General features: G+C 38.7%; 1 protein-coding gene across 1 annotated transcript in view; it reads right to left on the reverse strand.

Annotated features, from left to right (window-relative positions):
* The window catches only part of LOC124272352 (vascular endothelial growth factor receptor kdr-like), a 462,777-nt gene extending 459,296 nt beyond the window's left edge, over positions 1 to 3,481 (reverse strand). Inside the window, exon 1 of the mRNA XM_046707526.1 lies at positions 3,274 to 3,481. Coding sequence (XP_046563482.1) covers positions 3,274 to 3,402 — 129 coding nt within the window. The 5' untranslated portion in view covers positions 3,403 to 3,481. The remainder of the gene's footprint in view (positions 1 to 3,273) is intronic.
* Positions 3,482 to 27,030: the final 23,549 nt, after the last annotated feature.

The following is a 27,030-nucleotide window of genomic DNA, read 5'->3' on the forward strand; positions in this document are numbered from 1 at the left end:
TCTGGGATAGGTGTCCTACCTTATTCTCGAAAAATATCCTAGCGCGCTAGGATATCCTAACTTAGGACAAATACTAGGATAGGTTGTGACTTGTCCTAAGTCTATCTTAGTGGAAGTCAACATGGTGTGGTTATTGTTTGTTCACCAATTTTGACGTTGTCAAACAAAATAACTCACCTAAATTACATTTGAATTTACAACAGCACACAGTTTTGATGAGTTAAGAAGAGTTTTTTGTGTATACATTATCAATGTATCGGTAATGAATATACACACTTGTTGCAATGCACATATTCTTTAGATCTACAAAAGAGATTTGTTCAGTTCTTACCTATTCTCGGCCTTTTTAATCACAACTTTACTGTCACAGTGCTGTGAAATTTCAATGTCAAGGCCAACTTGATAGGGGAAGTAACTCCTGTTTATTTCCTAAGTGATATTTAGGGGAATCCCCAACTTAATTAATGTTTTTCTATCCCTCTTTCTGAAGAGCTCGCTATCCTAGCTAGGATCGGTAGCTCAAGTTAGGAGACAGGATCGTTTCGAGAATGGGTCTTATCCTAACAGTAGGATGTCCTAACTCCTGTCCTAACTAGTTAGGATCTGTCTTAGCTGGGACACTTTCGGGAATAGGCACCCAGTACTCTAAATGTACTCTTAAGATTTTCCACTTCTCCTATATTGTAAAATAAGGAGTACATACTTCTGATGTTGAAAAATTATCTGGAGCCCTGCATTAATATTCATTTAGATTAAACAGAACTATATATCTTACAACATACACCTATAACAATATTCATCATATTTAAAGCAAATAGATACACCTGGCCTCTGTCCAAGGCTCTGTATATATTTTACTTCCAGCATGTATTTATAACATGCCAGCAATTGATAAATTATTATTTAGGAACCCTCAAAATCAGGGGTAAATATCAGCAGACGATGGAGATTGGTGCAACAACAGCAGAGAATATGTTCCTTGTGCATGGGTGACTCACAAAGGATAAATGCCGTTTACACAAGTTTCACCAGAGACAAATGATGGATTAGGCCCAAAACAGAAATAAAAAGCCACTATTATAGTTCTGAAAAGCAGGATATTAAAGAATATCAATCTCATAAGGATGCTTGGAAAGAGAGAAAGCCAACATACAAAATTTGTTTAGCAGGTAGTCAAAGTTATGTCACATTAAGATATGAAACAACAGTGCATATGCACTCACTTTAGCTTCCTGTTGATGCAATAAAGGACATATTATCTCTTACAACCTGCCTGAAATCAGTAATTGAAACTTCGAGGTGAATAGCTTCCAAACAGAGAACACTTGCTATATATGGAATGTATAAACAATTGCTCCATACATCGAAAACTGTCGCATGAGATGTTGTCAATGTTTGCCAAACTGGTTTCAATCACAAGTTATTGGTAGGATATACGCAAAGAGCGCTCCAATGGAGATAACTCTATGGGTTTCGCTTGAAAATATCTTAGGGCGGTAGAGGGCGCGAGAGTCAATTTAATGCAACGTTGCATTAATACATTCGAACTGTTTAATTTAATATATATTGTAATCTAAATAAGTAATATTTGGGGGGAATAAATTATATGGTAGCTTCCCTGAGGACTGATAGTATAATTGAGAGAAATGCATTATTTATTTTTAGAGATGTGTGGTATGAGATAGTAGAAGAATCAATTATAAACCAGTTTGTATTCCAAAACCTTAAGGGAATGTTACTAAGATCAATCAGCAGGTCTGTCTTAACATATCCTTCAGCATAACAGGAGTGAGGGAGTTTAGTTTTACGCATTCTCTTCCCACAGAGGTTACTCCTATCATATCTTCCTACGTAACCTCTGTTCTAATACGGCCCTTTCATGGTGTGAGCGTTCAAGACTCGTGATTGGAGGTAATCAGATTTAGTTGTGCAATCAGCAACGTTGTTTCAAAAGTGATCATTCGCAAGGCCTCGGTAATTTCCGTATACTTCGAGAAAACTAAACCTCTTCCCCTGCGCGATGCGCAAACGTTTCTTCTAGACAGAACTCAGTCATGTTATGGCGGATCAGTGGCGTCTCCATCGCCCTCGTTGACAACGGACAAGCTAGCCATTAAACGTCTTGTATGTAACATCAACACAAGTCCCCGGCAGATGGGGGATATTTGTGGCCTCACATTTGCTTGTGTTAGTCAAGTTGAATGTAAGTCGATATAACACGTGTTCTGATTGGATAGAAAGAAGGGAGATAATTCGTGTTGCGATCTTTTGCCGCTAGGGGATTTTACGAGAACCGGGAAATATGGCTGTATTAGAACAGAGGTTACGTAGGAAGATATGACAGGAGTAACCTCTGTGGGAAGAGAATGAGTTTTACGCTGCACTCAGCAATATTCCAGCTATCATGGCGCAGTCTGTAAAAAAAAAATCAAGTCTAGACCAGACAATCCAGTGATCAACATCATGAGCATCGATCTACACAATTGGGAACCATCCTGCCCTCCGATCCCATTAGTTGCCTCTTACGACACGAATGGGTTACTAAAGATCAATATTCTAACCCAGACCTTCACTGGTTGATCAGTCAGAATGATGACAAGAACTGGTCTTCTGGGGCAAATACTTGTGGCACATAAACTGTTCCTCAATGTCTTTGCTGAACTCTAATGCCATCCTCAGGTACTGCTGTAGATGTCAGTGGTGAGTCTATCATGTATGTGGCAAAAAAACCTACCTGACCATCCTGTGCTGCAGTTATGACAAAACAGTTCCACAGTATTGTAGTGGTGCCAGGCCATAAACAAATATTCCTTGCTTCAGCCAGAGCCAACTCGATTGTCTGTAGTTAGCTGATGGTGTTGTTGTGTTGAGCTTCTGTCAGTCATGACCATGCTTTCACTGTTTCTATGTGGTTGCATTTGTGTGCTTACCCTGCTTTTTCAGTATTTTATGGCTGTATTTTATCCTACCACTCCAATGCACACAGACATGAGGAAGTCATTTGATATTATTTTATCTTTTTTTGCAGAGTATATATCTCAGGTGTAGTCATAACATCTCTTGCTAGTGATATAATAATTAAAATGAGTATGGCAATATTCTAGCAATATCACGGGGGGATACACCAGAAATGGACATTACACATTGTCAGGAATTGAATCCAGGCCTTCTGTTTAATGAGTGAACCACTAGGCCACCCCACCGACCCTATTACATGTGAATAATACTTGATTTTGTGTGTTTGCAGGTTGTGAATGTTTTGAATCCACTTACCAGTTTGTTGCATCTTGCCTGACACTGTGCCTTCAGTAAGTACTCCATGAATAGTTTCTCACCGCTACATCGCCAAGGCAACAAAGTTCCAATACTAATCACACTCAAAACATGTATAAGGAATATCATGTTCGTTCTTCAGTTGTCAAACAGAACTTTTGAGAACATCAGCAGATCTCCTTCCCAACTGCACATCACATGATCTGAACACCCCTGTAATGAAGAAAGAGCAACATTAGTTTGTTGTGCAAGTTATCAAATTTACAAGTACATAATCTGTCATACAGAGCCTGAAACAAATATACCTAATTCTGTCCATGCAAATCTAGAATAAGTCGCAAGTCTATACTTCAACAGTTTTAGTTTCTTAAAATGGACTCCTTTTTATCGCATTGTAAGAATATACTTTAGGAACAAAATATGTTCATTTCAGAGACTACATGTTAGTCTAACAGTAACACTAATTGCAAAGACATAAATTTAACTGCAGTATAAGTTACTGACTTCTTCATTTGCATCCAAGCCATTGTAGAATAACTAATTTACTATGGTAGTCTGCTATCATCATGGCATACCAAGGTAAGCAAAGAAAATGTTATATTTTGGATTACACTTTCTCTGTGAAGTACAGATTCTAGTACCATTTGGGGTTGAGTCCCAAGTGTTAATGGGCATGGCTCCCATCAACAAAAGTTTTAAATACAAGTCTTTCAGAAAGTGTTCGAATGTAACATATGTTATATTTCGGATTACACTTTCCCAGCAGAGTAGAGATGCTAGTGCTTATTCCTTCACTTCAATCTGGGATTAAAACCCACTCTGTCAGAGTCAGGCACTTAAATGGCTGAGTGGGTTAGACTGCAGACTTTGTTTGCTGGCAATTGTAACGTTTGTTACATTTGACCACTTTATTAAATGCATTGTGTACATGAAGCCTATTTTTGAGCGAGTGAGTGAGTTTAGTTTTACGCTGCACACAACAATATTCCAGCTATATGGTGGCAGTCTGTAAATAATTGAGTCTGCACCAGACAATCCAGTGATCAACAGCATGAGCATCAATCTGCGCAATTGGGAACCGATGACATGTGTCAGCCAAGCCAGCGAGCCTGACCACCCAATACCATTAGTTGCCTCTTACGACAAGCATTGGTTGCGGAAGGTTAATCCTAACCCGGACCTTCACTGGTCCTATTTTTGAGAATGGGAGCCAGTTAAAGATTTCTATGGTATACAATCCTTGGCTTTGGTAGCCTAATGATTTTAACATGGAAAACCTTGAAACTGAAACCACAGAAATGGTAAGGTCCATCAACACCATGATCATTTACTAGCTCAGCCACAATGTTTCATCATCTGCACTGATGAACCATGAACAGAAACACTGAAATACTTTCAATTAAAATTATACAAAAGCACTAGTTCTTTCACATAAGTGGGTTAGCCTTATAAAAGTCCACCTATTATGACCATAGTAGTTTGTTTCTTCTTTGCTGTTGTTTACTACTTTTAAAAAAGTAACAGAAATAACTGGTCCATTACCCAAAATATAGACATTTATTAATCTGGACAACAGAGGCTTACCTTCAGTTTAGTAACCAGTGCTGCACCAGTTTCATAACCGTCTTGCTTAATCCTAATTATTTGAAAACAAAGCAATACTGAGCAATTTCAGTTCATTGTCATTATTGGATTACGTTACTCCATATTGGTATGCGATCGGCCAGTGTGTACAGACAACACTGTTGACCCACGCTGAGTGTATGTTTCACTGAGATGAGTGAGTGAGTTAATATTTAACGTCACATCGGCAATATCTAAGCCATATCCTGCCGAAAACAATTTATACAATAAAAAGTGAAAACATTTTGAAGATCAAAACCTGTCGACGATGGACAGTAAAAACACCAGAAAATCATAGATATAAATACAAAACCAGCGATCAAAGCCAAAACACGATCCAATCAAAGAAGACAATACAATATAAAACACGGGCCACTGATCGCCAACAACTGAAGGTAGACCACCATACTAGGAACCATGGGGACCTACACCACTTTTTGCTACCCACATGGAGCCCAGCTGGACCCACACCATCCCATCAGCCGCTGGCAATTGTAGGACAACCCAGCTGAAATTTAAAAGAACAAAAATACTACGCCTAAAAACTTGGCACGAGAAAATTCCACTCTGAAAGCCTTTGGGACTTACGTACCCTCCCAGGAGGACAACAATTTTACCGCCCCTTCAACCCCCTCTGAGGATACAGCCACCAACAATCCAAGCCGACAATCTGAACCACCAACCATTAAACTTTAACCATATACAACACACATATCAAAATTCATTTAACAAATCTATCTCTTTCAAAAAATCAATGACCAAACGATAATTAACTTTACCAAAAAGGTCCCCAACTGTTTTGACACCGAAATATTTATCCCTTATGATGGAGAACTCAACACAGTGAAGCAGGACATGCTTCACTGAGATGAGGGAATCACAGTTGATGTGATGTTGTTTAACAGGTCTTTCTCACCACATTGGTCAATATTGAAAAAAAGAAAAACAACGCATTGCACATGTATGTCACTGACCCATGCCCTCCCCAGTTACCTTTTTCTGAAGCCACCATTGTCTATCATCCAGGAGGAACCAATCAAACAACAGTGGTGTACATTATGAAAACAAACAAAACTAACTAGTTCTATTGATAACGAACATTTTCATATCAATTTGGTTCGTTACACTGACTTAAGGTAAGGCCTGTGCCTAACTGCGACCCAACACCTTACCCTGTGGCTCAGAAAGGGTTCTTTGCCTCTAATGTGTTACCCGCAGGAGCAATTAGGAGCGTGAGGCAGGCAGGCAGGCAGGCAGCGATGTACCAGGGAGACTATATAACGTTGTAGATTATCCCAGCACAGCGAGACATCGGGGAGCGCTATGTACAGCATGGTTATTTAGTCCACTTAGCCACGAGGAAAATTAATTATGATACAGGCATGTGATCTTGCCAAAGAAACCATTCCTCAAAAAAGTGCAATTTGTCAGGTACTGCACCATCAGTTTTAATGAAGTTTGGAAGAAATCAGCCTGAAGAAGTATACTACAGTACCCCAAATATTGACGCACATTTTCACTGCCATGGCGGCCTCCATACAGTTGAGGGTTTTTCTAAGACGGTAAGCGCTGTACATGTTCATGCCAAACCGGAAGTTGGTAGGACTGAAAGTTCTACTTTGCCACAGGACAGATGTTATATTTCATTCGAACACATGAAGCATATTTTTGCTTTTTCAATTAATATTATGAACTAATTCGAACTTATCGAAAGGTTATCGTTTTCGCATATAACATTCAATAGCTACACTAGCTGTTACTTTAATCATTTGGTATCGCGACAGTCATAAATAAGTTGTTTTTCATCGAGAAAACGGCATTATCAAGTCATAAATGCGTATGTTTATATGACTAAAAGCTTTCATGTTAAGGCATTGAAGGCCGTTGTGTAAATTATGAATGCAGACTTGATCTCTTCAATATATGGCTGGAATAATGCTGATGTGACGTAAAGCCTAACCCAAAAACATAATAAATCGACGAATCACCTTATATATAGTACATCTATTTCAGCTAACTGATGTGACGAAGTGGTAAGGCGTACTTTGAAATCTTCGTAGATTGTACCACAGCATGGAGAATAGAATGCTGTAGATTATCCCTGACCACAGTCACGACGACTGTCAGGCCATGGGCTGGTGACTCGAACTAAAAGGAAGAGTATTTTAGTAAAAGCCATCCCTGTTGTCATATCACTGTGGAAAGTTTTTGTCACTTTGAAATTCATGGACAGATTTCAGTATGAAACAGATGGTTTCTCCTATTTCTATTTCTATCTCTTGCGATCACCACGATTTTGATCTGCGATCTCTCGCGTAAGATAAGTTACGACTTAAAAATATAATCCGAATCGTGGCCTAGTGTAAACGCAGCATAACAGGAGCCGCAAACTACTATATAATCTTAGTGATAAGATCACACACAAATTTATTTTTTTAAATTCAACCATTCATAATTTATCAAATATACTCAATGGCGAATATTATTGTGAGGCACAAAGAATACACAATCAGTGTTGAACATTTATTGTCGCGAAAGAAATGTTACGACATGGAAAGACAAATGTTTCAAGGTGTGGTACCGATCAACAATCCGTGCACCTGGCATATGGGTGGGGTTCACAAGCAGGATGACACAGCTACTAGCAAGTGTGTCCACGTTGTGCATTGGCGCAGGCTAACACCATCGCCTCACTGAGAAAAGTCCTGGGAAAAGATCATTCTATATCCGAGGAAGGATTTGGCGGAGTTCCTGAAGCGTTGTTGGAGGATTTGTATAACATCATAATAACCTGTTTCACCTGCAAATATGCTTATTGTGTCAGATCTGAACACTGAAACAGTAACTCAATGTGCAGGTGAAACAGGAATAGTCAAACTTTACCACAGAGCTTATCTGTAAGCTGCGAGTCTTACCATAGGTTGGGATGTTCTTAGCACCAGTTATGGCTGCTATAATAACTGCTACGCATTGTCAATTTAAACATGAAGGAAACGGAGAAGGTGGAGACGGACAAAAGGTTATGGGTAAGAAAGATGGTTTAGCTAGGCACAAAATTACAATAACATAAACGGATTAAAAAATGGGCCCCATATCCACTAAACACCCTCATTACAGCAACAGATGCATGGTTTCTTAAACCGAAGCAGAAGGCACCTGCACCAAAGCATGCTCCAGTTGAGTGGGCTGGGTTTCACGCCGCCGTTTGGAATATTCCATCAACATCACGGCGGGGAACAGCAGAAAGGGTCTTCACACATTGTACCCACGTGGGAAATCGAACCCGGACCTTCGGCGTGACGAGCTAACGCTTTAACTACTAGGCTACCTCAAGTTGAACTATTAGAGATAAATCCACATATTTTTTTATAACAATGACGACACCAGCTGCAGATGGGAAAACGTTAACCATGACAAAATGATTACTAAAGTACTGTCGGAATTGTTTTCGCATTTACATCTACAATTCATGTAGTTAATATGTCAACGTGTGAAACATCTGTTAAACTAAGTTCGGCCTAACTACAGGCTCAGTGGCAGGTAGATAGGTAACGTAGAAAAAGGACTTTATTGAGGAGAAATTAGTGCAGAAATGAGCAATACGGTTTTTTCTATGTCCAAAGCGACTTATTTGGAACAGACCATGGCTTTATGCAAATTAGTGTGCGATGATATTGTATTAGAAATGACACTTTTTGAATGCCCATTTTGAACTTAAACTTAGCTTCATTATAAACGATAGCTGACGCAAAAATAATAAGTTTAATACTGAAACTATTAAGGATGTAACTACCATGGAGTCTCACTATCACTGTAAAAAGAAACAGGTAGGAGGGGTCGTCTCAAAAGCAAATTCAGGACGGGTGTCGTAGACGCTGGTTGGGGGAGGGCTGGGCGATAGAGAGATCAGCTGAGATACGATAATACTTTAGGGGAATTAAACTGGGGAAGCAAATAATATTTTGAGCCATTTAATACAATGGCTGATTAAGCTTAAGCTTTTCTATGGGTATCATACTCTTTTACATATCTCAACATAAACTTTATGAAAGAAAGATGTTACTCAATAGATGAGACATATAAAACACACATGGGTGAAAATGAAGTGTGCACCCCTCCTTTTCTCAATAGTGAGCACACACACACCCCTTGTACAACCCCAATATGTAAAATCAAGACAATATGTAAAAACTAACGCAATATGTAAAAACTTAACTCAAAACGTAAAAAATACCGCTATATGTAAAATATTAACGCAAAATGTAAAACAATTGTTAACTTAATATGTATAAAATTAACGCAATATGTAAAATCCAGTTTTAGGTTTGAATATTAGGGTTACAATCGAAATCCATTTTGGTCACAAATTTGGCAAAAATTGACTTTATTTACAAAAACTAAGATATCGCAATGTTTCTTACAAAATAAACATCATATTACATTTTTATGTAAAAATTTACCTCGTTCAGTATACATGTAAGCAGAGTCGATAAACATATAATTGCCTTGTATATAGAGATATTTTAATCGATCTTATAGTATATTTTCGAAAGTTTTAAAGGAATAATTTTATTCTTCAAACTTGTTTTCATAAATGGTATTTTTGGTTATATTCATTATGTCTTATTCAAGAAGGATGGACCTTTCCTTGAAACTGTCCATTCCGATGTTGATGATCCGTGATTACCGAATTTGGGTTTTAAAGAAAACCAAATATTGATCCTTAATTTGGTTTGAAATAACATGCATGTTGTAGTAATGTTTCCAATTTTAATTCATTGTGTATGGGGGTTGGAATTAATTGCAATTGGTACTTGGCATCGAGATGGTAGCTCTAACCATTGGACTTCGGACCTAGCAACTGATCTAGGAGAGAGCGCCAAAAGTTATGATTTGACTATGTACATGAAACAACGATGGGCGGTTTAAGGGAATACTAGAATAGTACCTAGATGTCATAGGTGCATTTGCGGGTGGGAAACAACTTCAAGTAAACCAATGTGCACATTTATTAAATGACTCTCTCTCTCTCTTTGCCCATTCTACCTGTTCCACTCTTAATTTGTTCAGGTGGATTTAGGGTCATGTAGTGTTTCCCTTCATTTTCAGGAAAGTAGCCAAGATATATAACTGGACTCTGTCTGGGTAGAATCTGTTTTGGATGAACTTGTGTCACTGTTCCGTTTACATCAAAGATTCTGACCTCTATCATAAGATTCTTGATACAACCGTGAGAACCAGGTGATCACCATATGTCCCGTGAGTGAGGGAGTTAATATGGTTAAACACCCATCCAGCAATTTTTCAGATATTGAAGACGTTAAATACACAGAGATGTCTCCATTTAGATCAGCAATAGAATAACTGGTTCCATTTATACTAATGTTTGGTACTACGTCAAATAATCACATGAATGTCACAGAATACACAACGAATGGCAATCTATGTGATTAAATGATGAATTACCATTATAATTTCTTAGGCGTGGTTTGTGATTTTGCAATTCTATTCAGGTATCATTGATCTTGGCATTGGCATGTTTGATGGATTGAACAAGTCATGTTGCCCGTTTACATCAATATTACATATTACTTAAATTGCATCAAATACAATAACTTATTTCATTAAATTTGAGCGATCAACGTCGGGATCCAATCTCAAATGTCTCTGGTATTACTCGATTTCATTGGCAGCAATATTACCTGTGACTTGATTGAAGGAAATCAGATGTGATTGGAATGCAAATACCCGAATCACTGCGATGCATCTTGCATGTCCATTATACCTAAAACTGCAAGTTGGATTTACCATTTCTAAATCAAAGATATTTGTGTCCAGCGACACATTTATACTTAAACAGTAATTTTCACATTTTGGAGATATATAATATTTGTAAATACATCATCATAAATATTATATTTTCTCTAAAATTTATTCAAAGTGTTTCTGAAACAAATTCAGAAAAAGTCTCTCGTAATGTCTATGGGATGGCTCAAACTTTTTATCAGGATTTGTTGCATTTCATTTAAGTATTTTGAGGTGATATTAAAAAACACACTGCCAGGAAAATAACTTAAGCATTAATTCCATAAAGGAACATGTTTTGCTATTAATTCACCACTAAATAGGACAAATTTGAAAACAAAACTGGTCTCTCAGTCAAAACAATGAAATGAAAAAGAAAAAAAATACAAAAACTTCTATCTACCGAATTCCAAGTTGAACCTTGGTCACCGTACCCAATGCGGAGGGTCATTTTATGTCCCCAGCTTTGCGCTACATGCGCGTTGTGGGATAAAAAAAGGCCAAAAGGTAAATCTTCCTAGGACATAATAAATACAACCCATCTGACCATTTATGTAAAACTACTATGAAGCTGTAGCTGGATTAGAAAACGTCACCTCCTGGGGCGTAGGAACAGGGAAAACCGTTCCTACGCCCCTGACCTCAGTCAGGGAACTGATGTGGCGAAGTTAGCTCCTCCAAGAGTCAAACAATGATGTACTTCCTTTGCAATACGCCCAGCCCTGAACTGAAAACAAACTAAAACCATGCTTGTTTTCCTGTCTTGTTGCAGCTTCTTACTCCTCTGCTGTTATGATTAGTTGACCTATAATATTCTGACAGTGTTATACAATTTCATCATATGGGATGCCAGCCATACATTGAACAGCTCATTAATCACTTGTGGAAACGGTGGTTGTAGCCGACAAAGTACATACTGATGCCTGTATTCACCATGTTTTAACTTCCTGATAAGTTTAGTATGTGAAGAATGTTGCAGCATCATAGGTTACCAAGTCAACTTTCTGAATGTATTTTACGTTGTTGGTAATATTGGTAAGCTGTTGTTTATGTACTTTTTTTCACAATAAGACGTGAACAGCTGAACGGTTAAATGCACAACTGAGACAACATCTTGTACCCAACCACATACATATCAGTGGTACATGTATGCTTTCGACATAGTTTGTTGCCGGCTAATAATTGTGGTCGTCACCCCATGTACGGATCTTCGTTGTCTATTACTTCAGTCTTCTCAAGATATCAAGATATGCAAGAGATAATCAATCCAGTAAATGTGCATCATTATGCAATATGAACGATGCTAGATGACTGTTTGGAGAAGACAGATTGATGCAAATGACGCTATCGTTGCTGGGGACGCGAATGGCAACCAAAATGTCGGCGCGCGCCTCCTCACGGGGTGACTCTGAAACCCCTCTATATGAAAGGGGCAACAACGGGACTTACTCTGTTGTCTATGGAATCCTGGAAGGGACATTGTCGCGTTGTCGCATTGTCGCGTTGTCGCCCTCTCAAATACAAGCAAAATTAAACAAAACGCGACACGCGACATCGCGACAACGCGACATATAATATGTCGCATTGTCGCGTGTCGCGTTTTAGTGAATTTTTAGGCTTCTTTTTACACATCTTAGATAGGGCGACGCGCGACAACGCGACATATTTTGACCTTGAAAATGTTCGCTATGTCGCGTGTCCCCTTGGAGGAATAGAAAAATATTATTCAAAACGCGACATCGCGACAATGCGACAAATGGGCGAAATGTCGCGTTGTCGCGATGTCGCGTGTCGCGTTTTGGTTTATTTTGCCTCACTGTACTTGTTTTTGACAACGCGACAATGCGACATAGTGACAATGTCCCTTCTAGGATTCCATAGTTGTCACCGTATTTCGTTGTCATACATTATAATTACGTTTCTTTTTCATTTCAAATGCTGTTATAATTTGACATGATTATTTGTTAGAAACCTGAAGTATTATTCAAGATGTGACGGACAATGCTACGTGACAACAATCGCTGTCATACAGTTGCTCATGCTCGGGGCCCTTGAAGCCGTTATTGATTGGGGGGTAGTGATAGATTGACGAAAAACAACCATTGCCACTATGGACTGAGAGTGTATTTCTTTAGAGACAAAATGGAAATTATATGTAAGTTACTATGTGCAATTTTGTGACATGTCTGGGACACAAGGACACCCCGTTAAATGTAGAGTAACTTTGCTGGAGTTTTCCAAAATATTCTGAGATAGACTATGCTGGAAAGACCCATGTGGTTGAAGTACCTTCCAGAATTCTAAGTCTAATTACAGAACAAGTCTAAAGTTAGCACGCCACTTCCCCGCTTTCATATCAACAGAAACAATGTAATACACTTGAAACACTGTTACATAATGAATAACAATTCATTACACAAAGTCTTTCTAAAATTGCCAATTTCACGGATCCCAAGAGGAGAGTTAACCACGCCGAAGGGAGATACGACTTTAAAGTTTCCACAACAACGCAACACGAAGCAGAGGTTATTCGATACGTCTATCCAAATGAATATTAATAGTGCTGTCGTTTCTTTTATGATATCTAAACGATTCCTTTTGGCGATGTGATAACCTGTGATTTATATTAAGTCAAGTCAATGTCTGGGCGCAAATAGTCCTCTTATTGGCCCACGTCGCCCTAAAACTATAAAACCAACCAACCACAACAAGGCCGTCAAAACCAACTTTCAAAATGACAGTTGGGTTATGTTTCTAGGCTTTTCCGATGACATGGGCCCGAAATATTTGCGCTATAAATAGCGTTCAGGCGCGTAGCAAGCCAATTCTTTCGTGTAAGCCCGTTAGGTTGGAAAGTTTGATATTTACATAGTATTGAGGGCTTGCCCAGCGTTTTTAGCAACAATCATGTGTAAGCCCGGGCTTTTTTTTTTATAATGGTAGCTATGCCACTGGCGTTTAGTTATGACAACAGGCAAAGTTGTAAGGCAACTGAAGTAATATTTCTGATTATAAACCTTGTATTATTCTATTGATGCAAATTACAAGTATTATATATAATTTATACAAAATCACCGGATATGTCCAATGCAGAAAATACATATCACAGTTTAGAAAACAATATGAATTAGCAATTCAGTCCAATCATATCTGCGTATTTCGTAATTTACAAGTCACTTTGGTGAACAAAGAAACTGAGCATATACAAAATATTCATCCAAGTTGTTAACATACACAAGTACACTACTTATTGCAACAAACATTCTTGTGCATATAGGATATATAGGAGACGGACATGATCGAATTCCTCGTTTCATACTCCACAGATACAAGCAATAAGCAGACAGTTGATATATTGCTGTTGTTTGGACATTGTGTAATTAATCTGTATCTTCAATTAAATAAGGCATAACATTGCCAAGAAGCAGCCAATTTGATTTCTTGTGGAAAACAAATTTTTAAGCATTTTATTATTTTGAATGGTTTGTCATTCATCACATATCGGCCCTTTTAAGGTTTTTCACACATAACCATTATTCAAAATAGAGACATATACCCACTTTTTCAGTTATTTCTTTGTCGGATTTCACCCATAAAAGAAAACATTGATATGAATGTAAATGAACCCCGTATGTCTACACCTTTGAGACCTATAAGAGTAGTAATTGTTTTTTAATCTAAATATGTTTAGCTTTGCCATATCAATGAAGTTTGTCTGAAGTTTTGTTTCGGTTCCATCAATGACACTAACAGTGACATATATAAATACGAACATATGATATAAATAATTTATCCAGTTGGTAACTGCAGATATCTTTGGGTGATAACATAAACAACTTTGGAATCAAAAGACATCATTTTTAATACTTTAGCAGTAATGGTGTTGCACTGCTTGGTACATATGAGATCCTCCTTTCTGTCCTCCTGTCTTCTTTCAGTTGGTAGTTCTCTACGGCTAGAGCGAGCATATCCAGTGACAAAGGGCCTAGAAAAGCAAACACAACACTCAATAAATACTTCATCAAGCAGAGTGAAAATTGTTTGGCTAGTGTAATGTATTCTTACCCTTAAAATATTCCCAAACCCACTTACTTTCTTATCTGCCTGACTTACCATATTGTTACAAACATTTGTTTACACACACGCGCAGGCACACGCACCTACATACAGTAAGGAATAGACACATAGCATTCGATACATATTTGTTTCCATTTTTGATTTAACGAAATATATCATCCTTATTACATCCCTTGTATTATAATGTATGCCAAAAAACAAGTTTCTTTTCACCTAACATGAGCTCTTAATTACACCAATATTGGCCACCAAAGGTTGATGACAGGTGTGAAGTTGTCATATTCCCAAAGGATGGGAATATGAGTGGGAAGGCTTGGAACATTCAGTTGACTGGTCCCATACATTAGATAGAAATACAAGAGCTGATTTGCGGTTCAAAGCCAATTACTGCTTTGTTTTAGTCATGACACAAATCAATGATCCGTTCATGAGAGACATATTTCACAAGAATATTGTATTTTATACTGTAGTTATGGAGTTTCAAATGAGGAAATAGAAAATGTCTTAATGACATTGCTTCTATTGCAAACCATGCCGTTCCATTTGTAGGAGCCACATGCTATAGTGTCACAGTGTGACACTTCTGTTTCTGGTATTTCCAAAAAGAATGTGTCATGCTGTAAGGGACTGGACTACCAATGTTTATACATTAAAAAAGCGGTGAAAATGACAATATAAGAGAAGGCTTGGTACCAGGTACATGGCCAACTACCTGTCAGTGAAGCACCATTTGGTAAGTGTATAACCTACACAAGAACCTAACATTGAAAGGATATATCCAGGATGGAAACAAGACCCTGTTTGAAATACTATTACAAAATGATAGTGGACGATCCCTACCCTCGGAGATTCTGACCCAAGAAAATGGCTAATATTCCCTTTATATTCGTAACTGTTTTGGAGGATTCGTACCTTTTTCGGTCGACACGTACCAAAATGTATATGACTTCTTCACAATTTTGGATGATTTGTTAGCATATTTCGATGACTCGTACCCATTTACTTCATGGCAGAAACCGGATTGCATTAACCGATATTGAATGTATTTAATGGCAAGAAAACCAAATGCCGACTCTGTGGTACCATGCCAATCTACTGCGGAAGCAGTACAAGTTCAATGCACAAACATCTTGCACTAAAACACAACGTAAAACATTAACGTGTTCATTACATTGTGTAACTGTGTTCATTGATTATCAAGTTAGTTCATTAAAAGCGTTTAAGATTACATTGAATTTTGTCTTTAGTTTCTATTTTATTTCAATTTCATGAAACACAGCTTTTACATTTGCGTCAAACCTGAATACACTGACTATTAAAGAGATTGCAATTAAATGATTGTGTGTGTTGGGAAAAGCAATTAAAACTAATGAATTAACACATTTAAATGAACGTATACCAGTATTGAAAGAGCACATTTTGATTTGCAAATACAATGTTCGACTGGTTATTATTACAATAAGAAGAAAGATGATCAGAAATAGAAGCACAAGTCACGTAACTCACATACAATACCATTGCAGTTTCTATACATTTTATAGTTTAACAAATAATAACAAGCATACAGTTATCCCAATGAAGACACGCAATGTTTGCTTAGATGCAAATTTAGAATATTGATTTAATAATAGTTGTTTTATCCCTACATTCAAACAAAAGCATTTGAATGCGACATATATCTTCTGGAAGGATAAAAATTAAATCACCATAAATATTTCATATACGGCCAATGAGTTATTCACGGCTCTGTATTAGTCTCTACTCTGTAATGTATGTTAGGCAAACTTTCATGCAACTGAGCAAAATAACCACTCTTCATAGATGCGAGCCCAGCATTTTGCTATGTTGCCAACTCAGTTGCATTAAAGTCTGCCTGTCTGTATATCTCGTATAGAATTCTCCAGGCAGTAAATATATCAATCACATTTTATTCTATGTAACTTTACATAAAGTCTGCATGTAAAAACATTATAGGTTCAGTTAGAATATCACACATGAATGTAGCTGTCTACTGGCTGCATGAATAACTGGTCATTTTCATTTTTAACGTAACACGTATTTTTGGTATTGTCCGGTTAATGGAGGTTATCATAAGCGACGTTAATTTATCTGTGCATGAGCAGTGAGTAGTCAAGTCACAGTAAAGCGGGAATGAAAAGTGTTTTAAAAATGTTCTGTGTTTTAAGTAGCAATGTAAGTAATGGTGTTACTCTTTATATTGGTTATAAACACACTTAAGTCAGATTGCCTAAGATCAGTTTCAATGCCTCATTGCGATCCTTTCAGGTTTTCTATATAATCTCTGTCAAATCGTGATTGAATATTCAGAAAGCTGACAGAAGCTATGTATTCCTAACATTTCCGGGTACTCGATTCCGATTCGGGTAAGTACGTGCGGGTACTCGATTCCATTTTTTCCTACCCGTCCCAGCCCTAGACAAAATGGAGAATCCCCAACACTGCTGCCTTCTGCATTACCCAGAGTGTCAGAAGGACTGTGCTCCCGGTGGAGAACTCTGGCACTCTATTGATCTGTGCCAAGAGATCAGGAGGCACCAAACCAAGGGTACCGAGAACAATGGGGAGCCTGACAACAGTGTACTTGGGATGCAAGCGAGGCATTTCAAAGGCGGGGTCTGCATATTTAGTATGCTTTCCTGAATCTTGAGAATCATATTGCTGTCAAAAGGGACAGAATATTAAAAAAAATACATATCCATTTGCATTTTTGCAGGGTTGCTGGTAGGATTTCTCCTTAAGAATTATATGGGCCTATTCCAAAGAAGTTTAAAAGCATCATTTTCCATGACGTCCTGGACATGTTCAGGGTCGAACCATGGATCGATCTCGATGTTCAAGCCACAGGCATGCTATCATGTCGTTTAGGTCATGATGTATGCGCCAAGGAAAGGCATCCACTGACAAGGTGTTGGACATTCTCTGTAAATTCATTGCAAAATCGACATTTCATCTTAATATTTTCTTTAAGAATCACACTTGAGTGAGAAGTGACTGGTCTGAGCAGCAAAAAGAAAGACCTCGGCTTCAGACCACATGCGAAGGACTCAGTTGGATTGCTATTCTGTTCCACACACTGCATGTACATGTTTCTCTGACAGCTACTCCACAAATGACCGACTGGTTACTCCCATCGCTATACCGTCCAGCAGTACATCGCCATCAACAAAATCAGCTTCAAATTTAACGAGCATCGACAACCGTGGCGCGCTCAAAATAGCTGTGGAATGCCTTGAAATCAAACCCCGACCTCCTGAATTGATTGACATTTATGAACGATTAAGAGAGGTTCAAGAGTAGACTAAGGCTTAGTCTCTGAATATATATAAGTTTGATAGTAACAAACAAGCCCATTTATATTGAAAAGGAGCCCTAGGGAGACCAGAGACCTGAACCTGAGGAAATCTAGACTTGCTTTATTTAGGGCTTTAGCACTGCAGAGAGGGCTTGGCAGTAGGGAAAATAATGTGGTTCAGGGACTGTGAGACAGACTAGTTCAAGAGAGGTAGGCTCTGTTATCACACGATCATTCTGGTCAGGCGTTCACTCTGGACATCTTGCTTTGCCCAAAAAAGCAACTTCAAAGGAATAGGAAAGTACTGGCACAGCAAAACAAAAAATCTGACCTTGTTTCGAGCATTTAGCACTGAGCTCGCTCCACATTCTGGAGCTCGTCTCGAACAAGACAGGTGTAGCCTGATCTTCCACAAGACGCTCAAGAACTCTCCCATCCCTTCCCCCTCCCCCTTGTGACATGACCAACCCACTATTAATTGCCGTGCCATGCTTCAAATGGAGAATATTACATTTGTCGAGTCCAAATGTAAAGCCAATATCATAAGATAGTGACTGGACAGGGAGAACCAGTTCTTTCAGATTGGTATCTCTTTCGGCAAGGAGCTCGATGTCATCCAAGTAACGGAGATGAGTAAGTGGTGTTGGGGATCGGTGTTGAGGAAGTCTGGTGTGGTAGCTAAAAGGCAAAGGACTAAAGGAGCACCCTTGGGATATTCCCTTTCTGATTGGAATAAATTCCGAAATCTGCATCTGACGTTGAGTCGACCAGCAACTCATTAAAGACTTGAGTAATTCAAGTAGTCGCTCAGGGAGGTCAATACAATGAAGAGACTTCAGAATTCATTCATGAGGAACAGAGTCGTATGCATTTTTGTAGTCAATACAGCAAATGGAGAGGTTGCGGTGATATGTTTAGCCTCTTCCAAAATCATGTTAGGCACAAGAAGTTGATCCTTGCACTACCAACATCCTTCCTTGCTCCCTTCTCTCTATAAATTATGTCAGTAGAAGAGCAGTAAGAGGTTTGTCAAACACCCTGTGAATATTTTATATTAAGTATTCAAACATGTGATAGGGCGAAAGTGTTTGGGATCAGTCAAGTCTCCTTTTTGGGAATGAGTATTGTGCGACCTTTGCAGAACCATGGAGGAACATCACCTGTGTCGATGAATTGAAACAGTAAATAATAATCATTGTAATTATCATTATTTTTATTATTCAATACCCTCCTGATAAACAAGACCTCTGTACATATTTGGTTGATTTTTATGTTTTAATTTTGTGTCACTTGTGTCCTGTTTTGAAAACAGTAAGGATAGTTTCTCAGAAATGCAGGTTACAGTTTAGGAACCATTTCTTTACCTTCGTGTTTCAAGTAGGACCTTTCTTTCTCAACAAACGGTAAGTATGGTCTGGGGCGTGGTCTGACCGTCTCTGGGATTTCATTCTGTTGATGAGCTAGTGCAGAGGTAAAGTCTGGATACTTATTGTATGGTACTCCAAAGTGCTGTAAATAAACTCGCATTTATCAGTCTACAGTAACGACGACAAACAACGGAGAATTATATGAAATCATATGATAAATACAGCAGGTATCTGAACATACCTGGCAGTAGTAATCTCCTGTTCAGTGAAAAGCATATCCGCGTATACTGGAAAGGCTACCAATTCAAATATTTCTACATTTACATAGACAACAACATTTCTCCCGGTTTAGGATGGCGTTAAATATCAGATTCCATACCTTTGAACATACGAAGAAATGTTTCCCTCGGCTGTGGGCAGCCATGTTCAGCCATGTTCAGTTGACATTTGGACGACCAGCAAACGTATCCATCGCCGACGTTTGTCAAAATTTCGGGTCGGCTTGGGAAATGGAATGGGATAAAAATAATACCACCACCAAGTGGTTCCGGGTACCGTGTGTCCGAGTTATAGGTAACCCGCTTCCCCTTTTCACTATAACCGGAAAATCGACTGTCAATGCTGATATTTTGGGAAACCGCTGGACATAATGGCGGTCAGGTGTTGGCTGACTGGTGCGAGATACGGACTGCATTTGTCGTCCCTCATAGGCCATGTGTTATGTTTGATTGATTGACATTTGGCGATAGGTTCATTGGTTACACTATTAGGGACCGTTCATAATTTATGGCTAGGGGGGTGATGATGATTTTTATGGAGAAGCATGTACAATGTGAATGACCCTCCCCTACACGGTAAGTGACCCCTCCTGCATGTCATGTACAAAATCAATGACCCCCCCCCTTCCCATGATTTTTAAGCATAATTTTTAATGATATCTATGTACAAAATTGCTGACCCCCTTGTGCACGTGTACAAAATTGCTGACCCCCCTACCTCTCCGGAACAAAATGGGTGATCCCCCTGCCCCCTTAAAATCATCATCACCCCCCTAGCCATAAATTATGAACGGTCCCTTAATGGCTTGATCTTCAGTTGTCCCTTCCTATACCAGCAATCATAGAGGATCTGATCGCCTATTTCGATTAATCGTTTCTTTATTTTAATATATTGACCATTCCACGATCGAGACATTGTTAAGAAACACGTTTTGCCGATCACTCTTCGCGTCCACATATCCAAATCACAGCCAACTGGGTGGAGTAGCGCGGATGAGCAAGTGCTGCGTGAACACGTGACAATGAACTTGGACAACGGAAACAGAACGCATTGGACTCCCTTATGTATACCTGCAACTAGACATACACGACGAACTGTACAACACACCATCTGTAGCTGGCTACGAATAATGGTAATGACAAATCATTCACTCACCAAACATCAGCACAATGGAAACAGGACATCATTCTTGAGAATAGGCACGCGTTCAAATATATTTAATCCTCTTCTGGTATACGAAGAAAAAGTTTCACGTCCATGCATCACTGATTTGTGCAAGCTTCAGGTGTGTCATCGCGAGGATCGTTTAAAGGACATTCTTACCACTTTCAAGTAATGTCAATATGTGTCCTCTTAAGCTGCTGTTTTTAATCACTTGGAGCCTAGCTTTGTATCAATGCACGCTGCACTCGATCTGTTTGTTCTTGTAAAAAATCTTCCGATCAATAAGTAAACCATTCAGATCCGACACAGCGCCGATTGTTAAGAGTGGTTAAGTGAAGGCAGCACATGTGAATTACTCAAACACGCATCCGCACATATGTCGTGACTTCCATATCATGTTTTCTCGGACCCCGCCCTCTGGGCATCACGTGACCGAATGCACGGACCAACGTGGTTTTCCAACAAAACTATCTGATACTGAAGAGCGATAATTTTAACAGTGCGAAATGACCTTGCACTTGGCACTGTTTATGTCACTGATAGCGATTCGTTCGTTCGTTGCGCACACGTGTATGTTAGCGCCCATTAGTCGTAAATATGCCTTAAACACTGACAGTTACGTTCCACGTTTATTTATCGTAGTATAGGATGTGTGTATATCAAGCGCTGAAACTGACAGGTGAGAAGGAAAATACCTGCTGTAATGTGTTTTCTCTTCCCGACTCTAACCACAGGATAGTGGTAATGCCATAACAGCTGGGGCATACTAGATACCAAATGAGCACAGCGGGTGGTGAACAGCAGCGACGGTGGATCAAGGCATGCTTCCTGGATGTTTCTTATCTCGATATTTTAAAATCTCATGTATGAACGAATACCAAATCAGCACAGAAATGAACGCATTTAGTACAGAGACAAACGATACACGGTTTTCGTTTTCAGCAGTCAGTTTTGTACTATATCATTATCCGTCCAAATAACGCATATGCAGGTGAAGAATCTCTATTTAGAAAAGGAAGACAGTATCCTAAGTGGTTTTAATTGCATATACTCACTAGAATGGACAACATGTTTCTCCACTTTGTGGAATGAAAACAATCAGTCCATACCAGCAGGCTAGCATTGAGAGGCTGCACACTGAAGTTTCGCAATTTCACGTGGCAACCACATAGCACAACGCCATCCGGCAGCGTTCTTGATTGCGCATTGCCTCTCTATATGTGAGATAGGTAATTCTTCTGATAGGGCTGAGATGCAATAAAAAATATTTTGCAAAATATTTCTCAAATAGTTCGTGTGGACTGATAAATTTGATGGAGTATAGGTTGTATTAATTCTGCTTCGAAATATATCAATTGGTAGAGACACCCTCCTTTAATCTTGCATTGAACCATGAGCTGCTTACAGAAACTTGTTTCTAACGTTTAAAGAAGCCTATTAGGCGTTCTAGTACTGGATATTAAGATCATCGTTTATAACTTTTTACCTGCGTTGTTCGCTTTATGTGATTCATGGTCAAATGAGTCAGATGGAATGCATGCCATCCCCAGTTGCGTTTATCTATGATTATCGTGCCAAACATTGGATTATGTGGTCCGCATTCGATTATTTAGAGACACTGGTATACAGATGATATATTGGTGCGGCGTTGAACAACAGGCACACAAAAACAGCTACGTGACCTGCCGAGCAGACTGAAAACGAAAAACAAAGGGCACATTTGGGTTCGTGGTAATTGTAAGGAAATTCGTGCGTTTCAAACTTTATCTACAATAATCTGTGACAATTCTGTTTTAGTACATGTTTCACATATTACAGTTATGTCGGTAGTTGTTAAGTTTTGATTTATCGAAACCCCCAAGTTTCATGAGTTTGAAATTTTGGCACAATAATTAAATTGAGACCTTGAATTGTCTACCGCGCTTATTCCACTGGGTTCCAACGGTGTAAATGAAGTCGGCAGAGGATGTTACTGTAAAGGAGGCAAAAACAATAGGGAAACATATAAAAGTGGAACAAAAATGCACGGATATTGCATCCGAGCAAGTATTTTGGTTTTTTTAAATGTGTTCGTGTTACCATGACATTCTAAATAACTTTATCCAAGTTAAGTCGGAGGGGACAGGATTTGGGGGGTAACGAAATGAGTACATTCATGCAATTCTGATTTTGTTTGTAATTGTTTGACACATTATTTTTGGTACATGTATTATACACATCCCCGTCATGTTAGCAGTAGGTCCAGATTTAAAGTTAACAAAACCTCTAACTTTATAAAACCTGGTAGATCTGCCAAATTAATGTGAGAGCGACACTGAAACAATGTGTACGTGCGGAATGTTGCCTGCACGTCAGTTGCGACAGCTGACCTTAGTCAGTGACACATGTATTGTGAGTGCCTTGAAAAGTGTAAAAAAAACACACATGCATTTCAGGTTTTCTTTAAACAATTGTTCGCAACACATCATCTTTGTTCTCCTCTCTCTTACAATTACTGTAAATCTCTGCTAAAAGCAGAGTCCATAACAATTGTATGTCATGAGTATGCTTTTGCTTCAGCAGTATTACAGCTGTACGATCAGACAAACCTGTGATGAAACCACGCGATACGATGACAGATCATCAACTTGTGATGATACCAGGTGTTCGGCAATAACAGTATCATGTAATCTGTTCTCTTGAAACAAATCGGGAACGTATGGTACAAGTTAAAATGGGGAATAACATTTGTCGTCACTCATGCATCAAATCTGGAAATGTCCTCAACCCGTCTGCCATAAAACGTTTTGATTGCTTTACTGAGGTCTTGAATGTCGTAACCTTTATGGAACAACCTCTCAGCAGTAGTGATATGACGCGCTCTTTGAAATCTTGGTAAAAAGAGCATGCTCGATTGTACCTCAAAAGTTGAAAGTTGATTATTGGAAACTTTACTGAGAAAATGTAATCCCAAATGTAACAAATGTTACATTTGACATGTATGGCATTGTGTATTTTCATGATTATTGGAAAGTTGAAATCATCCTGAATCTTTATGCATGGATCTAACATAAAACAGTTGAGGCTGTCACTCTTGTCTCCTTAGAGTCGTTGAATGGCATTTAGTTTCAATTCGGGTGGGTAAATCAGTGGAAGGGAACTGACTAGTTGATGGTTATTGAACGATAGTAGATCATCGATATACCTATATATAATCAACGCTCAGTGGTTTGTACAATATCTTTGTTTGATTAAGATCAAAGTATTTCCAGTGTTCACAAGTTGCCCAGTCTCTAGTCATATTTCGTTCTTGAAACAACCGACATTGGCAGTGTATGAAATAAGGCCCGTCCGACCGCCCGAGACGGTCTAGATTTCTGACGGACGGTCTAAATTTCCAGCTAGCCAGCCCGATGGTCTGGTAAAATTTTTAGATGTTCCATACATCTGAGTAAGTTCACCATATTTGGTCTGGTTAAATCCATTTTGGGCTGGTAACATTTTGAAGTTACCAGCCCTGATGTCTGGTTGGATTTTTGGCTTATTTCATACACTGACATTGGTATGATGCCATTTCGAATACATTTAGTGCAATCCTTCCAAAACTGTACCGACTGAACCTACGAAATGCATGGACTCTCAAAAGCATCGTCCACCATGGACGACACAGTTGATTGGATACACAGCCTAAACACTCTTTGTCCAGAAAGGAACTTTGTTTTCAGCCTTTTGAGTACACACGCATAATCCCATCACGAAGCGCTGGACCCGTAAGAACTCACCAACTAGTATCTCAAAAATACATTTGCAAATATAACATGCTATGGAGTTACCAGGTGTTTTCACGTTCCTGCCATCTCCACACATGTAATTTGAGAAAGAGTAAGTATATATAACTTCTTATTAAATACTATATAAGCGCTATGTTTATTGGGACTTTATTTAAAACCATTAAAAAAGTATCAAGAAAATATTTCATAATTAGTTTTAAAACGTTTTACTTACTAAATGCGTAATAGAAACATGAATACCTTATGTCCATAAAAGAAATGTGGCCAGATTCCTCAGGGCGTAACCGGTACATGTTTGGACTGTGTAAGAAGCCACACTCTTTTATGCACGAGAGGCATAATCTTGAAAGTCAAATGGTAAGGGTCTCTATGAGTCCCGAACAATGCACGCACATAAATAACACCTGGACAGAAAGGAGCGACAGTGTCATGGTATCAGGCATCGCAGAGGAACTGCCTTGGTTATTATAAACTGACTTTTGTCTGACCAGTGACACGTTTATGAAATTTTACATTTATCGTCACTACACCCTCAGTATCATTTTGTCACTTTCTGTGATTCGTTTAGTAATAGCTCAATATAATCAACAGACTGAATACAATTAAGGAGCAAATATAATTATCACCGTTTCATTTCCACTGATGGGTACAAAGATGGTGGCAGCGTGTCGAGTATAATTGTCACTTTGTGATTAAAGGTCACATGCAACGTAAAACACAACTTTGCAGATTCTGATACCTTTCGGTATTGACTTACCGAAACAAATCGTCAAAAATGCAAATTCAACTTATAAAGTTGAAAAATAACGCGATGAAAAAAACCGCGCGAAATCGGAGTTCAAACGTTTCACTACTTTTCCCCAGACTTTTCTGGGGAATACGGGTTTCAACAGCTGGGCTGTGCTCATAGCACGTGCGCAGTGAAATAGGTTCAACTTGGAAGCGGGCTGTCTGGTGAATACTCGGTGAAGGCTTTGGTGTGAGCTATTTTTCTAATGTTTTGTTGATATCTCACAGGCGCGAGCTTTTATATGTTATGACAGTAAATAAACTGTTTATATAATTTCATTTTGTTCTATTTCACCACACGGTCTTCTTACCGAGTCACTTTCTCAGTTCGATACTTAAAAGCAATGTCATTATTTAGCGTTGACACAATTTCTAACTGTGATATAGATATGTCGCTGTCACAGACAAAACTCAATGTCTTGTTTTATTGACACCTGTGTGTCTGCCTGCCTGTCCGCTAATGACAATACTCAATACACAACTGCGATCACTGACCACATGCAATTTGAACTTAACACCAATCAGGCTATACACCATAAACAAAACGCATTGATTTATGGCCCGAGTTCAGTCACATTATGTAATTACACAGACAGGCAGGTGTGATACTTGAACACATGACATGTTATGATGTCTGTTGATTGCAAAATGTTATACATAAAAATGAGCATGTATTTACAAAACCCAACATCTCTATATATACACACACAATGACCCGTGAAGACGGCATCTGCTAATGAACCAGCCGTTACACTTGAGTGCACACCCACCCGCTCTGACTGGGTTCGATCCCGGCTGCTTCGTTTCGAGGGAGGTAATGATAAAAAATATTGCACTTTTGATTTGCGCCTGATTTTCCATGAAATATATGTGATCATCAATTATGTTAGCCGCCAGTCAGGTTTTGATTCTGTATGTGCTCGTTGGCATTTGATGATATCTACTGGCCAGTCAGGTTTTCTGTATGATATCTAATGGCCACAATCTAAACATGAATATATCCATCTTATTTATAATCATCATTAGATTGTCTGATATGCAGCTGCCAGAAGGCGACACGCTCTGTGCACAGTTTAGTGTCTTTTGATGTCAACATGTGTAAATACCCAACGAAACTCATTCAAACATGCTATGGCTGCCGGTTATCTCCCAATTGACAGACACCCATTTGACAGACACCCAATTGACAGACACTGAACTAGAAGGTTAATAAGGGTAACACCTATGGGCATAATGGAACAGTCCACTGTCTTGTGAGTAGAGTAGGGTCAGCCTGAAACAGGTTCGTTACTGAGAAGTTTGATTGTTGGTAAATAGAACTTTGTTGTGATTAAATGATAAATGATTTCTCTTCTCAAAATTGATTTACTATCAATTACTGTCGAATATAAAACAGGTTTGTCACTGAGAGGTTTGATTGTGTTTATTGATAGAAAAGACCCCTCCCAATAATAGCATATGTACAACAGACGTTAACTGAGAAAAAGTTTTGTTGGGGAGATATAGATACGTGTATGTACATAATTGAAAACATTCTGATTTGCAGTAAATAAGACACCTGCATTGCCAT

This window comes from Haliotis rubra, unplaced genomic scaffold, assembly GCF_003918875.1.
Source record: "Haliotis rubra isolate DU_JTF1 unplaced genomic scaffold, ASM391887v1 Scf169, whole genome shotgun sequence".
Classification (NCBI taxonomy): domain Eukaryota; kingdom Metazoa; phylum Mollusca; class Gastropoda; order Lepetellida; family Haliotidae; genus Haliotis; species Haliotis rubra.